The 15827-nt window shown below is 39.4% G+C and overlaps 2 protein-coding genes across 2 annotated transcripts; both read right to left on the bottom strand.

Moving 5' to 3' along the window:
- Positions 1 to 460: 460 nt before the first annotated feature.
- srp14 (signal recognition particle 14) lies at positions 461 to 2290 on the bottom strand. The gene is made up of 5 exons (XM_085342671.1): positions 2185 to 2290; positions 1402 to 1474; positions 1183 to 1295; positions 1067 to 1099; positions 461 to 943 (listed from the first exon to the last, which is right to left on the bottom strand). Exons 1-5 carry the CDS (start codon positions 2206 to 2208, stop codon positions 854 to 856), a joined length of 333 nt encoding a protein of 110 aa, XP_085198797.1. The 5' UTR covers positions 2209 to 2290; the 3' UTR covers positions 461 to 853.
- A 2280-nt stretch (positions 2291 to 4570) lies between these two features.
- pld4 (phospholipase D family member 4) lies at positions 4571 to 15246 on the bottom strand. Its single transcript, XM_085342857.1, has 11 exons — positions 15189 to 15246; positions 14957 to 15023; positions 14708 to 14862; positions 6339 to 6522; positions 6126 to 6246; positions 5909 to 6036; positions 5615 to 5815; positions 5313 to 5452; positions 5050 to 5218; positions 4863 to 4959; positions 4571 to 4773 (listed from the first exon to the last, which is right to left on the bottom strand). Exons 2-11 carry the CDS (start codon positions 15005 to 15007, stop codon positions 4571 to 4573), a joined length of 1449 nt encoding a protein of 482 aa, XP_085198983.1. The 5' UTR covers positions 15008 to 15023; positions 15189 to 15246.
- Positions 15247 to 15827: the final 581 nt, after the last annotated feature.

The following is a 15827-nucleotide window of genomic DNA, read 5'->3' as shown; positions in this document are numbered from 1 at the left end:
GGACTCTGGTATCACGGTGGGACAAACACAAATGGGTGGAAACATTTTCTGGCTGCAGTCAAACATGCTTTGTGATTGTGATAAACAAAAAAAGGCATCTGAATTACAGCCAATACTCCTCTCTGTATTTATAACTCAAACATGCTTTCAGTAAATCTGCAGCTTTCAACATTTTCTGCACTATTGAACCAAATCATGACATCATTCAGACATTAGCTGAAGCTGTAATATACATATTGGTGTTAAAGTATTTAAGACAGCCAGTTTAACAGCTTGGTATCGGTATGTAAAAACAGTGACTAGAATATTAGTTGTGCCTCTAAAGACATAATAAAAAAATAAAAAAAATACAGTACATGACATTTGACCCCACCAGAAAAACAAAACAGGACATTTGGTTCTACGTGAAAACTCAAACTGACATTTAAATCCAATTTCATGAAAAAAGAAAAAAATGAAACATCTAAAACCAGCTGAATTAGAATGAGCTAGCACAACTTTTATTTTTAGCTGGCAACATAACATAAATATGCTCTAACAATTAAATAGAGTGAAGGGCTGTTAATCATCGGGCTCCAGAGGCAGCAGAACTTTTGAGAATCTGGTCCCGAAGCAGAAATGGTGGAGATGATGAATGAGAAATCCTCAGTTTTCTGTTCCAAATGGCACTGGGCAGTCAGGGATGAGATGTTATCATGCAAACAATGGCATAATATCAAAGCAGTCCGTGAATCTGAGGCCTTGAATGAATGGGAGGAAAGCAGATTGGGGGCTGCAGATCACATGGAGCCCTCTCCCACTCCCCTCAGTGCGAACCAGTTTAGGTACCCAAGGTTGTCTTAGAGTCTCTTGCTCATTGGGTGGCTTTGGTTTTCTTGCTTTTGCTTTTCTTGTCTTTCTTCTTAAGTCCATCCATATGAGCTCTGAGGAGGTTAGAGTACGCCTGAAAATGAAAGAAGTACAAATGGTGGATTTATCAAAGAGGCAAAACTTTAAGAAAAATATGGTAGTTTCAGTCTTATATGGAGATCAAAAAAGATTTTAGATGAAAACTTGCTCAACCTACCATCTGAAATTTGATAACTTCTTTGGTGCTGACCTGAAATTATAAGTGAAAAATCAGGATTAACCAGCTGTGGGGACGGCAAAGCATCTCAAAATTTAAATCTTAAAGCAACTCACCACTGTGCTAATTTTCTTCTTGCCGTCAGTCGCTCTGAGGAGACATTTGTTGTCTGCAGGTTCAAAAGACTCCGCGTGGCCCTTTCTGGGCACCGGTTTGGTTCTCCCATCATCTGGAAGAATGAAAGACTCTTATTAAAACTGCATAAATATAAATAAATACATTTTGAAACATGGAAATTCACAGCTTGGTTGTCGCTTTTAGAAAAACCCACTTACACTTCTTTAATGTGATGACAACACTGCCTGATGTTCTGCATTTCTGGAAGAGCCGTGTCAGCTCTGTGAGAAACTGGACAACAGGAGGAGAAAGAAAAAAAGATGTGAAATCAAGCTAACAGTCATGCAAAGTAGTTTAAGCATGGTCAGCAAGATTATGTAAAAACTACACCGCCGAATTTCATGAAACTTGGTGAGAAGGTGAAGCATTGGTGGAGGAAGAATTAGTTTAAATTCGGTGTGGATCCAGATTATTTTATTTAAAAGTACCGATTAGAGAATTGGCCTCGATAGATGATACAGACTGCCTTACTAGTAATATTTTATGAAACCGTTAATCCTAATCGTAACAATAAGATTTTTATTACTTATTTTCACTATTGCTAATCTTACGCTAATACATAAAAGGAGACGAGAGGACAAGACATTTCAAGCATTTAATGCTACTGCACTGCTCCACAAAACTGCAACAGTTTAGCTAAGTGTAATCCAATTTAACAAGTGGCAGCTGGAGATAATGTTAACAACACCTGGCTGAGAACCTACTGATTTCGGTTAGCTCCGTTTTGACCTGAACAATCAAATTATGCCAGAAAGTACAACTTTAAAGTCTAAGACCAGTCTTAGCTTCAGAGCTAACTGCTAATCTCAATCTGCCTACTGGCGTGTCTAACATTGTGGCTATTAGCAAGCTAGCTTTACGACAGCTAAAGAATACAATGTCTGCTTCTATCGCATAGTCAACAACAGGCCGAGTTATTAACGAGGTATATTTGCTCTTACCGAATCATTTTCCAGCAGCACCATGTCTCTGACTTCAGTTGTAGTGTTAACTCACTAACCGCAAGATAACTGCTGTGAAGCACACGTAGCCTACTGCACAAGCCGAAGCCCCGCCCTGCGACCTCATGACCTGTGCGCGATAGCTTTACCTCACACTGCCGCCTACTGTTCGGGAGGGCAAAAACAAGCAATGACACACTTGTTTTGTAAGAAGTTTTAAAGCAGGGCTGCCCAATCCCAGTCCTCGAGAGCTACTATCCTGCAGCTTTTAGATGCATCCCTACTCCAACACAGCTGAATCAAATGAATGGCTTGTTATCAGGCCTTTGCCAAACACGATGGCATGCTGAAGAGGTAACCAAACCATTTGATTCAGCTGTGTTGGAGTAGGGATGCATCTAAAAGCTGCAGGACGGTAGCTCTCGAGGACTGGGATTGGGCACCCCTGTTTTAAAGGAAACATTTGTACATTAATATCCATAAATTCCGCCGTCAGCTGATAAATGGTAAATGACCTGTATTTATATAGCGCTTTACTAGTCCCTAAGGACCCCAAAGCGCTTTACATATCCAGTCATCCACCCATTCACATTGTAGCCACAGCCACCCTGGGGCACTGACAGAGGCGAGGCTGCCGGACACTGGCGCCACCGGGCCCTCTGACCACCACCAGCAGGCAACGGGTGAAGTGTCTCGCCCAAGGACACAACGACCGAGACTGTCCAAGCCGGGGCTCGAACCGGCAACCTTCCGATTACAAGGCGAACTCCCAACTCTTGAGCCACGATCGCCCGATACAGATACAGAGGTAGTGTGTGACATTGTTCTCTCAACTATAGCTAGCCTGCAAAACAAATGACTATGTTTGTTGTACAGAGGTCACTGAAAGAAGAAGAGAGAAAAAGCTCACCCAAAACACCAATCTTACTTTACATATTTCTGAATGATCAGGCTCTATCATATTTTAAGACCTCACAGTCGCATATGATCCCAATAGACCACTGCCTTCTCAGACTCCAGGCTTACTTGTGTTTTTCTCGGGTTTCCAAAAGCAAATTGCAAAGAAGAGCTTTCAGCTGTCAGGATGTTGTGCTGTTGGGAAACCTTAGTTTGGATTCAGGAGACAGGAACACTCTCTTTTTTATGATTAGGCTTAACACCAACTTTTAATGACTTTTACAGTTAGAGTTGGATCAGGTGTCCCTCAATTATGTTGTTATAGACTCAGGCAACTGGGGACCTCCCCAAGATAGCCTTGGCATTCTCCCCACCATACTTTGTTTTTTGTTTGTCTATCTATGCTCTCTTTCTTCTCTTCTCTTTCCCTTGAATCCCCAACAGGTCACTGTAGATGACGGTGTCTTCCTGAACCTGGCTAACTGACAAAGGTGTCTTCTTGTTAAAGGGGAGTTCCTCCTCCCCACTTTTCCCAAAAGCTCTTCATGGTGCATCGTCTGATTGTTTGAGTTTTCTCTCTAATCTATGGTGTCCTTACCTTACACTATGGTTCACGAAGTTAAAGCATCTCAAAGCGACTGTTGTGAACTGACACTATAAAAAAAGTCTAAAGATCAGATTCTTTTTCTTCCCACCATATCTTTATTACACTGTTCTTTATGCAAAACAGATCAGCAGTCCAAGCGGTACCCCACAGGAAGCTGCTGTATAGTGTGAGATCTCACCCCATCTGACAGCATCTCCAACACTTGGGTGGAAACATATACAAAGACCAACACAAACAAAAGTACAAAAATCTACCAACAAACTGAACAATTGCAGACACAAACAAACAGAGGACATCCATGCAACATATCAGAAACAAAGATGAGGTTCTTATTGCACAGCTGCAGCTTCCACTGCCCTTGCCTGTAACTCCAGGATTGTGCTGGCGCATTCAACCAATATTCCTGTGCTGGCAAAAGTTGGTGGATTTCTCAGCCTTTCTTTGATGACTTTCCCCATCAAACCTGCGCTTATCTGATCAGACCAGCAGGTGTAAGCATGGCCTTGTAGTGCTGTGCTGGTCAGTGTTACTTAGATACTGCAGCCACAGGTACACAAAAGTCTCATGCATGTTTACATATTTAACCATGACATTAAAATGCACTCAATGGTTGATATTCATTAATCATGCTTTAAAACAATCAGCTCAGCAGTGAATGATCACACTGCGCCTGAAAGAACATTGTAAATCTGACTGCACATGTACTAAAACATGTTCAGTCAGAACTGTAGCATGACACATTTAGTAGGTTAATTAACATATGTGACAGTTGTATTAAAAATATCGTTCCTGACAAAAAGGTCATAAAAACAGCAGAATACTGTGTCCCAACTGGGATTTGAATGTCATGAAATGCACTTAAGATTCATAAAAGAGCTTCAGTCATCTCGATAGTGAACAGTCTGGGTGGTGTCCCAGGTCATCGAGGAGCACAGCAAACTCTGAATACCAGTCTCTGTTAAATACTGCCTTGAGCTGACTGTACAGGGTCGTATTCTTCATTTCAGGTTGAGATGCATGCTGGGACACCACCAGGCCCACTCCAGCGGTGGTAAGAAAGTAGTCTCCTGACCAGTTAGAGGTACCTGGGTAGCAGCAGAGCATAAACCTGGTCAGAGATTCCATCAACTTACTTAGAGCAACGACACATTTGTAGAATAACTGTGTTTCTCACCGATATAAGCTACTTTATCAGTCACCATGTATTTGTTGTGGTTGACTCTGGAAAATGGAATATCGGACTGGTTTGCCACTGGGACGATGTAGAGTTTCTGAAAAAAGAAAGGAGCGTAAACACAATTTTTTTTTAAAATAGTGGCAATCATCTTCAGGAGTTTCATGTATCCCATGTTGCGTCTTACTATCTGGATGCTGATATGCTGCTGAGGAGAGTCGAGTGAGGCTAGAGACTGAAGAAAAGGCAACATGTCTGGATCAGAATCCCGCCCGCAGCTGATCAGCATCCTGATTTGCACTTTCCTCTCGAACGCGGCCGTCTTGATGGCATCCTCGATGACCGGCCAGTATCTGCTGAGTGAAAGCCGAGGATTTCAGAGTGAGGAAAACAGAGGAAAACGATGTGGATCATTAATGTGGAGTATTTTCTGTAAAGGGTTAAGTTAACCTCCGAGGCCTGTCAAAGCGCGTGGTGGGGAAGTACTCCATGACAGCTACATCAACATAGTGTTGAGCCCCATAGATGATGGAGAGAATAGCATCCAGGTCCTGAGTCCTCGATGGAGGACAGAAGGATGGAGGAGAAGCCTGGAGTGAAACACAAGAAATCAACAGGAGCACTTGATTCATAACCACAGGTTTTAAGTATGTTTTTGTAGACATAGCTGCAGAGTACAACCCTTTCTCTATTAATGATAAAGAAAACCTAACAGTATCCTTTAAAAAGGAACTGAAACCTAATGAACTTACTGCCACATACAGCCGGGTGGAGATGTTATTCTCTTTCACCAGCAGGGGGTGTTGTTTGTTGATGTCTGTGTTATAGTTTGCAGGCCAAGGCTGTGGCAAGGAGCTGTTGGGTTGACCCATCACCCAGTAGGACTGGAAGATTTTACGAAGGTCCTTCGCAAGACTGGAGCAGTTGTAGATCACAACTCCTAGTTCCTTCACCTGCAGTTAAAAGTAACTCTTTAAATTGTTTAGCAGCGTTTCTAAAGGTTCAAAATAGCAAAGTACCTTTGATTGTCTAATGTGAGCGTTCACCTGTGTTAAAGCCCTCCAGTCCATGTTGGCGCTTCCAATAAACACGTGTTTCCTATCGACAATCCAGAACTTGCTGTGAAGAACGCCGTTTGCAAGGCGGCCAAAGTCCACCTTTCTCACATGAACTCCTGCAGGCAGGAAGAAAAAGACAAGGGTCAAGGTCAAGCTGGTGCAAAGAGTTGGTGGCCTACAAGACTTTGTTGAAGAGAAAGCAAACCTTTTTGTTTTAAGATCTGTAAATCGGTGGAGTTTGTTCTGACGGTGGGAACACTCGTTATCACTCGGACAGTCACATTCCTCGAAGGAAGCTCTTCAAGCTCTTTCAGGATGTTCCTTCCCTGCCAAGGACACAATGAAAACATTAGAAGAAAAAAGTTTGTAGGGATGTTTTAATGAGGAACACAACTATCCACTGCAGCTGGTAACTCACGGGCATATCAGAGGAAGAGTTGACACTGATGTCTTCCCCAGTTAACGTCCAGTAGAAAGAGACCACATCCACTTCGTTTGTTGCCACTGAGATGAGATTGTTCCAGACTTGTTCAAGAGGGATCCCAAATGTTACGTTGCCTTTGTATTTCATATGTTCGGGAATGCTCTCCACAAGGGCCATGCTGCAGGATTTTAAAAAAAAGACATCTGCTCAGGGAATTCTTTGGAAGTTGAAGTGGAAAAAATTGAAAAAAGTAACTTTTAATCTTTAAGTCTACAGATGTGGAGTTGTAGACTCATCCAAAGCTTTAACTGACATCTATGAGGTGCTTTTACCCCTTTTAAGGGGTATTACAGCTTCCCTTTAACCTCTATATCCTTAAAAACAGTCAAAGTTGATGTTTTGTAGAGTCAAAATATTACTGCAAATGAACTTAAAACAAACACTTGCTTCTACTAGCAAAATGATTTTGAGGGTTACCAGGAGAAAGGCTCTTTTCTCCAAAAATATCTCGATGGCTTAGGTTTGCAAAGTTGCATCTGAACAGACAACAAGAGTTTTGGAACAATTTCCTTTGGACAGACTAGAGCAAAGTGGAGATGTTTGCCGAAAACCAAACACAGCACAGCAGCACAAACACCTCATATCAACTATCAACCGCGGGGGAGGACAGGTGATGGTTTGGGCTTGTTTTGCAGACCTGCACCTTGGTGGCATCGAGTCAAAAGAATCCAGATGCTGAAATGGCACAAAGTCCAGACCTCAACCTGACTGAAATGCTATGGGGGGCTTTAAGAGAGGTGTGCAAAAATGAATGCCAGCAAACCTCAATGAAGCAAAACAAAGGAGTTAATCAAAAACAATGTGAAAGACAGTCACACAAAAAATGATTACATCAAGTACTTCTATGCATTTTTTTTGAACGTTTTACCAACTTTCTACAAACCTTAAAAGAAACCTGACGTTTGATGGCAACATCCCCTGAGAATAAGTGACTTCACCTGGTTAGCTAGTCACATAGCTTCACAGCCTTTATTGTAACAAAGAACTTCCTTTTCTTTGTGGCAGCTTCAGTGACATTCCAGTGAAGCAGCTTTTACCTTTGTGGGCATAAAACCGCGGTAAAGTGAGCCGTCATTTGTGAGCCGTCATTTGTGAGCCGCGGTCAAGCCAGCCGCCTCCTATCCGCCGCATAAATTTCCTTGCGCTTTTACACCAGTCTTTACGGTAGCGCCTTTTCGCTTTATATCCCACGCGCACGCGCGCACACAAATTACAATGGAACAGCCCAATACAGTCAATACAATTATGGAAATTTCAGAAATTCATTAAAAATCATCCTGAATAGTTGAGGTCCAACTTTCAACAGATTCCTTCTCTGGGACACCTACTGTACCTGTGTGCCAAGTTCCATCCAGATTTACTGTAAAATTCCTCAGAAAATAAAGGAAACTTATATTCAATCTAATACAGCCAATACACTACAATTATGTCAATTTTCAAAAATTCATTAAAAATCATCCTGAGTACACTCTAAGAAATGAAACATGGGGTTTTTAAAAATTAATTCTTAGTTTTATGTTCAATATACTTAAAATTGTTAATCTTATGGGTGTAATTAATATTTTTAAATTTGATTTAATTAATTCTATACCGTTTTAATGTTAAATAATATTGATATTTCCAATTTATTGAACACATTTAATTAAATCCAAAGAGCCCTTTCCACATCCTTTCTGAGCATGCGCAGAGAATGAAAAAAATCTTCGCGCATACGCATTGACCTTCTTCACCTACGCCACAGTGTGCTTTGGCCACGTGTCTGGAAAGAGGGATTAATCACGATTCATCCGTTGGAGTTAAGGTAATTTCTTCCTATTTTTAATAGAATATAATTTAACTAGTACTTTGTGATAATATATGGCGTATATTTTTCCGGTAAATATGTGGGCAGTATGTGTTCTGTAGGTTGTAGCATTTTGCTAGCATTGGAAACATTCATTTGCATATTCGATATTACTGCACATCTGAATATTGTCCCATCTGCGTTTAAAATTTCATTCGAACTCCGAATAGCACACTTATTTTATTTGTTTTATTGCACTATCAAGTTAGAAGAACGTTAGCCCGAACAAGAATTGGGATACATGTGCAGTGATTGTTGAGGACTCGTCTGTTTCACTGAAGAGAACCGCTAGCTGCGTAGTTTGCATATCTTCGCGCATCAAGTCTCAAAGAGACCTCTGAAGGTGACCCCCACTTGCCCCCAAAATTAAGTATACTGGGTGGTTAGTGCTCCGTTTGTTTGCTACGGTGTCAAAGATATTGCACTTTTATTTAATAGGTCATTGAGAGTTGAAGAGCCCCCTCCCAGCAAAACGACAACAGCCAAAAATAGGCCAAAACATGCCAAAAAATGCTCTGCTTGGTTAGTGCTTGTTTGTGCCGTTAAAATTAACATTTGTGCTGCTAAGGTTAACCAGTTACTAATGTTTTACTTTTTCGCGGTGACGTCAAGGGCGTCAAGCACGCGCCCCGTGCTTACGGGCGCGAGTGAGCGTCCGGGTGATGTAGGCGTCGTAGAAAACGCTCGCTCGCGCCCGAGCATTTTGTGGCATGTTTTGACCTATTTTGGGCCATTTTCGTGTTGCTTGGGGGGGGGGATGAACTCTGAATGACCTATTAAATAAAAGTGTAATATCTTTGACACCTAGCGATACAAACGATGATTTTACCAGCACAAACCGACAAACGGAGCACTAACCACCCAGTATACTTGATTTCATTTTTGGGGGCAAGTGGGGGTCACCTTCAAAGGGTCACGTTCACAGACTGGGCTGCTCCGGTATATAATGGTAAACGTGCTCACAGGAACAGATTTATGAAATGAGTAATAGAAATTTTGGAGCATTTGAAATTTAACTTGTATTATTAATACATTTTAAAAGAAACAGGATTGTTCTTAAGTTTAGACCATCTCTGTGCTACCCCTTTGCATGTGTCTCACTGTACACGATTCATTTTTTCTGGTTTTCTTTTTCTCTCAGGTTGCTGGTTGTGGAATTTGGAGCTGCGGAGATTTGAGCTGTGCTCCAAAAGTGCATGTTGAAGGTACCTAATGCTTTCATATTATTTACTTTTTCCTTAATACGCAATTTTACATTTTGAATTCTCTTATTTGGTCTTTTAGGTTATCACCACAGTTCCACTGCTGTCCACATTCATGAGCAGTCTTGACCAGTACTCTGACCAGTTGATGAAGATTCTACGAAAAAAAGGAGGGGAAACAGCGCGGCGGATCACAGCAGCATTGTCTACAATTCACAGGTATTCTGTCTTGTTATAATGTTCTGTAACTAATAGATTAGTTGCAGGTTGATCTCAGGTCTGGTTATTAACCTGTATTTTTAACTTTCTTGGGTCATTTTATGCTTGTTCTCTCCTGCGTTATACTTCTCATCTCGCTTTTGGCTTATATTCTGGACTTGGTCCTGACACAAAGCAGAACTAAGTAACTCATGCCCCTAGAGGCCATAAGTGCCGCTGCTGGCATTGTAGCTTTTTTCTTTTCTTTTTTTTGTTACTCATTAATTGTCCAAAGGAATAATTAGCTACACTGAGAAAAGACAAAGGCAGACAACATTTCACATTTCGCCACAACTCAGTGACACAATAGATTATTTTTTTTCACTCAAACTTGGTATAAATACTGCAAATGTGGTGGTAGCCCGCATACCTCATATTAACCTGACAGTGTGTAGTTTTTGTCATTAATTTTTGGAAATCTCTATCAAAATGTTTTTGATTCCTTTGAACAGCACTCCTATGCAACAACACTTTTCGGGTGGTACACCACGCTAAAGCTGCATTTTCCGCGACCCAATGTATCGCAATCAGTGTAATTGGACTCATAACTTATAATCTTTATGGGAATGAATTGGTAAGCTTCTCATTCTCTAACACAAAATACTACTTGCTTGCAAAAAGCATGTTTAAAATTACTTAGAAACAATTATGAATTGGTTAAACAACAATAAAAATTGACTTAAGTTCTGTGGGGGTCTCTAAAAACTTCAAAAAAGTAATTGCCATGCATGTGTTGTTTTGTTTAGAGTTCCCGAATCGAAGTGAAGCGTGAATGCATCCTTAAAGCTGTGATTATATACCTGAATGAGAACCCTGAAAATCTCATCAGTAAGTTTATTTTTAAAGGGATATTCCACCCCTCAGTAAAATTTTGACTGTCATAATTCCCAGAGTTTTGTAAGTTGAAAAATGTATTTTCTAAACAAGCCCAGGCATTCTCCTGATCTGGCAGCAATCAGTTTTCTTTAAATTAGCTTACAACAATAAAGTGCATGGGAAATACTAGGATTTTGTTTCCATTCACTTACATTGTTTTATGCAAAACTAAAGAAAATGACCCTGGTCAGCAGAATATTGATAATATTATTAATGTATACTCCTTCTGCCCTCTGTCCATGTTTCATGTATCTTCTTCTTGGTCTTTATTTGGTGATAGTCTTAAATCCACATTTTTCTTTGGTCTGTTCTCCTCAGTCTCATTCAGGGATCTGTGTAATTAGGATAGTGTGGACCATTTGAACTAAAATGGAGTGAATAGATAGATGATGCAATGACCAAAATACAACAGATTTAAAATATATCTGTCCTTTTCAGGATTTCAACGTGATGGAAGCTGAAGAGCTTGAGAGGATGGATTTGGCGTGTTTATAAAATAATCCATGAAGGAGCACAGCCTGATGACTCCCTTGAAGATGTTGGCATCATTATCGAGAGATGCACCGTCTTGCAGGATCTTCACGATGTGGCGAGCGGGTGTGCACTTTTGTTTGGGCTAATTTACTGCCTCAATCTGAGTTACCCAAAGCCACGTCGCTACACATTTGAGTTCTTCCAGAAGGTGCTCATGGGACTGGAAGACAAAAAACTGTCTAACAAAATACAAGTGCTGAAGAACAAACTCTGCCAAAAGGAGACGCAATGACTCTTGTAGATCGAAATGTCTCCGAAAATAAGTGCTCTGTTTCACTGTTTAAAAGTTCATAAATATATATATATGTTGATCTTTGTTTGTAAATATTTTGTCATAGCTTTAATATTTAAGAGATTTACCGAATGCTTTTTTTCTTTTGATTGTGGAAAAGAAAACATAATTCAGAAACTGAGTTTTTTGAACTGGGGACAAAATTACGCAGATGGATATATTTCCTTGTTTCACAACATTTTCTTCAGTTTGAGTTGCTGTGGTAATTCTGCAGACTGTAGCCATTACAGACCTACAACTGTAGATCCTGAAATCATCCTACTCCTCACTACACTGTCACTTAGTTGAAACTGGAAAGTTGTTTCAGATGTTTACATTTTATTTTACACACTTCATTTAATGTTGCATTATGCAGTGTTGTTTCCCTGTTTAAGCTTTGCCTCGTTGAAGGCTTTTGTTCAAGTTGTTAAAGCAACACAATTTTTTTGTATTTACACTTCATATTAGTTCTTGTGTACCAGGTTTCCATTGTAGGTCAAGGATCTTGAGTGTTATAAATGTTAAAGTGTATGTGCAAACAAATGTGAAAAGGTTCTAAGGTTGTCACCTGTACTCAAGTTAAGTGCTGGATTTTTGGTCTTAGTATTTAATTAAGAATATTTTGAGATTTGCTATATGCATTTTTTTTATTGTAAAATTTATTATATAATAGAAAACTTATAATTCTGAATCAGATTTTTGTAACTGGGGACTAAATCGTTTTTACCTTTTTGTGTCACTTAAATATTTTCTGTAATTGCATTATACAGTGATTTTTAAGTTGCTGTGGTAAATCTGCAGATCTGACTATAATCACAAGTTGTATTGAATTTGACATCTTACGGCACACTACAATGTCACTTTGTTGAAACTCGAAAGTTGTTTCCAATGTTTAAATTTTGGTCATGCCCTTTAAGCATTTAATATTGCCTTATGCAGTGTTGTTCCCTGTAGAAGCTTTGCCTTGTTAAGGCTCACCGTAAATAAAGTTGTTGATGCAGCACCCTTTTTTTGCATTTACACTTTATGTAAGCTTTGGTGTAAGAGTTTTCTGTTGAAGTGCAAGGATCTTGAATGTTATAAATGGTAACGTGTGAGCAAGTGTAAAAAGGTTTTTGAGTTGTCACCTGTACTCTGTAGTTAAGTGTTAGACCTTTGCTGAAGACCTCTGAAAGGTCCAAACACCTAATTACAATGTATAGATGACAACTCAGGAACCTTTCTAGACTTGTTTTGTTGATACCTAAACATTTAGCATATAGATGAAACTATTAATTAAATCATAATTAATCAAATTAATTAGGTCCAAAACGCAATCTAAATGGTTCCATTAAATTCAAATTAATATTGTCAATTGAACCTAAAGCAATACAGTTAATAAAATGAACAAAGTGTTTAAATTCTATTTAATGGTGTTAAATAGTAACAATGAAAGGAAAGCTGTTGCTTTTATAGAACAATTTCACTTCTGATATACATCGCCATTGAAATTGCAGATAATAACCATATTGATTTGTTTAATTGACCAGGTTTTGTGAAAAAAAATATTTTTCAATTTGTTTCAGTTTTTAAAAATATGTTCTTAAAGATTACCGCAAGGTTTAGAATGGAATATGTTTTACTTACTATACAGCGGATGAGATGATGTAATTTAAAAGCAGTTAGGGGAGAATTAGAAGAACGTAACAAAGTATCGCCAAATTAAAAGTACTAACTAATAACAGCAAAAACAAGAATTACATACACTGATCAATAGTAATCTTAATCAACAAATACCAAAACTAATGCAAAAAGGGTTGGGTCACAAACCCAAACTGCGAGAATCACATTATTTTCTAAACTTAGTGTAATTTTTTAGAAAAGGTATTAAAATGAAAAAGAATGCAATACAAAATCTAAACGAACAAGCTCTATTTACATTTCTGAAATACATAACCTACATATGTACAGAAAAATCAGAATCGGAGAAGCTTTATTAATTTGACGGTGAAATTGAATACAAGTTTCCTGTAATTTCTGTGGAATATTACAGTGAATCTGGCTGAAACTTGGCACACAGGTACAGTAGGTGTCCAGAGAAGGAATCTGTTGAAAGTTGGACCTCAACTACTATGGATGATTTTTAATGAATTTCTGAAATTTCCATAATTGTAGTGTATTGGCTGTATTGAATTGCATATAAATGTCCTTTATTTTCTGAGGAATTTTACAGTAAATCTGGATGGAACTTGGCACACGGGTACAGTAGGTGTCCCAGAGAAGGAATCTGTTGAAAGTTGGACCTCAACTATTCAGGATGATTTTTAATGAATTTTTGAAAATTGAGAGAATCCTATTGTATTGACTGTATTAGATTGAATATAAGTTTCCTTTATTTTCTGAGGAATTTTACAGTAAATCTGGATGGAACTTGGCACACAGGTACAGTAGGTGTCCCAGAGGAGGGATGTGTTGAAAGTTGGACCTCAACTATTCAGGATGATTTTTAATGAATTTTTGAAATAAACATGATTGTAGTGTATTGACTGTATTGCACTGAATATGAGTTTACTGTGATTTCTGAGTAATATTACAGTAAATCTGGGTAAAAACTGGCCCAGAGGTAAAGTAGGTGTCCGAGAAGAGGATTGTGTTGAAAGCTTGGCATCAACTTTTAAGAATGATTTTTAATGAATTTTTGAATATGCAACCAGACTGTCACGATGGCTGTATTGGGCTGTTCCATTGTAATTTGTGTGTGCGCGCGCGCGGGTCTAGGCTTTCAATCAGGATATAAAGCGAAAAGGCGCTACCGTAAAGACTGGTGTAAAAGCGCAAGGAAATTTATGCGGCGGATAGGAGGCGGCTGGCTTGACCGCGGCTCACAAATGACGGCTCACTTTACCGCGGTGGAATAAAATAGTCTGCAGGTGATACAAGATCGCAGTCTGTCCTATTTTATTTTCCACATCTAAAATTAGGTTACAGTCAAATTCCAGTGAAGTGTCTGTGCTGCAGTGTTTAACTTTGCAAGCTAGAGCCAATCAAACCGTGGGTCAGGCTGATAAGGAATAACGTCCAGTCCCACATAAAGAGGAACACCTGGCCACTCAGCCTCCTCCTCCTTATATTTATTACACATAAAGAGGAAACTGTGGTAGATTTTGCGCGTTAAAAAAATAATCAGAGAATGAGGCCAAATAAAGTTTAAAAACGCACCACTTTACAAACACGGCGAAATCACGACTTGATTCCGAAACAGTGAGCAAATGTGGACATGTTTCTTCAAGCCGTGCAGCAGATAGTTAAGAAGATCGTGATGTAATTACTGGATTATTACCTGCACTGATCAGTAGAGAAATTGCTCCAGCCGTCGTCACCTGGGAGTATCTCGTGGTTTTTGGGAGGTGGAGGTCTCTCCAGCACGATGATGGCGAGCAAAACTCCCAAAATAGTCAGACATGCCACAATCGCAAGTAGCTTCACGCAGCTGGTCTAAGAAGGTGAGGTTTGAGAGGAAGAGAGCTTTAAGAGTAAGAAAGGTCACGAAAGCGCATAGTTTGCTTTTTAATGTTTGATGCTGCCCTACCCTTTTGTTTGAATCGTTACTGTCATCAAGGCTGCTATACGAGGAGGTCATTTTCCCCTTTCAAGTGCTGTTAGAGACCAAAAGCAGGAAGTTACCGTGTCGGACAGAAGATAAACAAATTAGAGAGCTCACATCTGTGATAAGAACCAAATCATCTTCATTTCTGCAATTATTCCAGATGGTTTTCATTTTGGAATTGGATTCATTTTTAAAGTAATGAAAAGAAACTTACAGATTGAACTCTTTAAAAGTTTCTTCTAAGCCAACTTGATTGTTTTCTTCCTCCAAACTTCCCCCCAAATATGAGCAGAAGTGAATTCTGATGCTGAATATATCACAACATAGTTCCCATTTTCAGTTTCGTTTCAGGTTTTTTGGGTAGTTCTGTAGCATGGGGAGGGGTAGAGTGTAACAAGAGATAACAGATGACAAAAAGCAAAACAGGTTTACTAATCACATTTATTTGGAAAAAAACAAAACATATCTGACATCTTACACAAATAACCAAACATAAATAACAGCTATCAAATTACAACCAAATCATTTGGGTAGGGAAGGAATGGAAACAGAAACTGAAGATCCAAAACAGGGGACAGAAATTTGATACACACATTTTAAATCTTCAGCGGACCGTGTCGGACTAAAGCTAAGTGGAAATACTATCCCACAGAAGATGAATAGCAGCAACGGGTTGAGAATGACAAGAAGAAAAACATTCAAATTTTGCTGGAGTCTGTAAACAACCACTGTACTCGCCCGCATGAAACTTTATCCCATGCAGCTAATGTGGCACTTTTGTAGGTACTTCCCAGTTACAATCACATGCATGGTCCAGACTAGGAAGAGGGAAACTGAGAAGCTTGCCGGAGTT

Source organism: Diplotaxodon limnothrissa, linkage group LG19 (assembly GCF_057381915.1).
Source record: "Diplotaxodon limnothrissa isolate DT_005_m linkage group LG19, D_limnothrissa_male_GT1.1, whole genome shotgun sequence".
NCBI classification, from domain to species: Eukaryota; Metazoa; Chordata; class Actinopteri; order Cichliformes; family Cichlidae; genus Diplotaxodon; species Diplotaxodon limnothrissa.
Note: the sequence above shows the minus strand (reverse complement) of the source record. Positions and strands in the feature narration are given on the sequence as shown.

Bases quoted from the DNA above. Each gene is read 5' to 3' on its own strand.
- pld4 (XM_085342857.1), bottom strand. From the start codon at position 15,007: ATGACCTCCTCGTATAGCAGCCTTGATGACAGTAACGATTCAAACAAA. The intron at 5,816-5,908 runs GTGAACGCTCAC...TTTTAACTGCAG, and splicing joins ACTGGAGGGCTTTAACACAG to GTGAAGGAACTAGGAGTTGT. The intron at 5,219-5,312 runs GTTAACTTAACC...GCTTTCACTCAG, and splicing joins CGCTTTGACAGGCCTCGGAG to CAGATACTGGCCGGTCATCG.
- srp14 (XM_085342671.1), bottom strand. From the start codon at position 2,208: ATGGTGCTGCTGGAAAATGATTCG. The intron at 1,475-2,184 runs GTAAGAGCAAAT...CCTGTTGTCCAG, and splicing joins TGCTGCTGGAAAATGATTCG to TTTCTCACAGAGCTGACACG. The intron at 1,296-1,401 runs GTAAGTGGGTTT...TCATTCTTCCAG, and splicing joins TGTCATCACATTAAAGAAGT to ATGATGGGAGAACCAAACCG.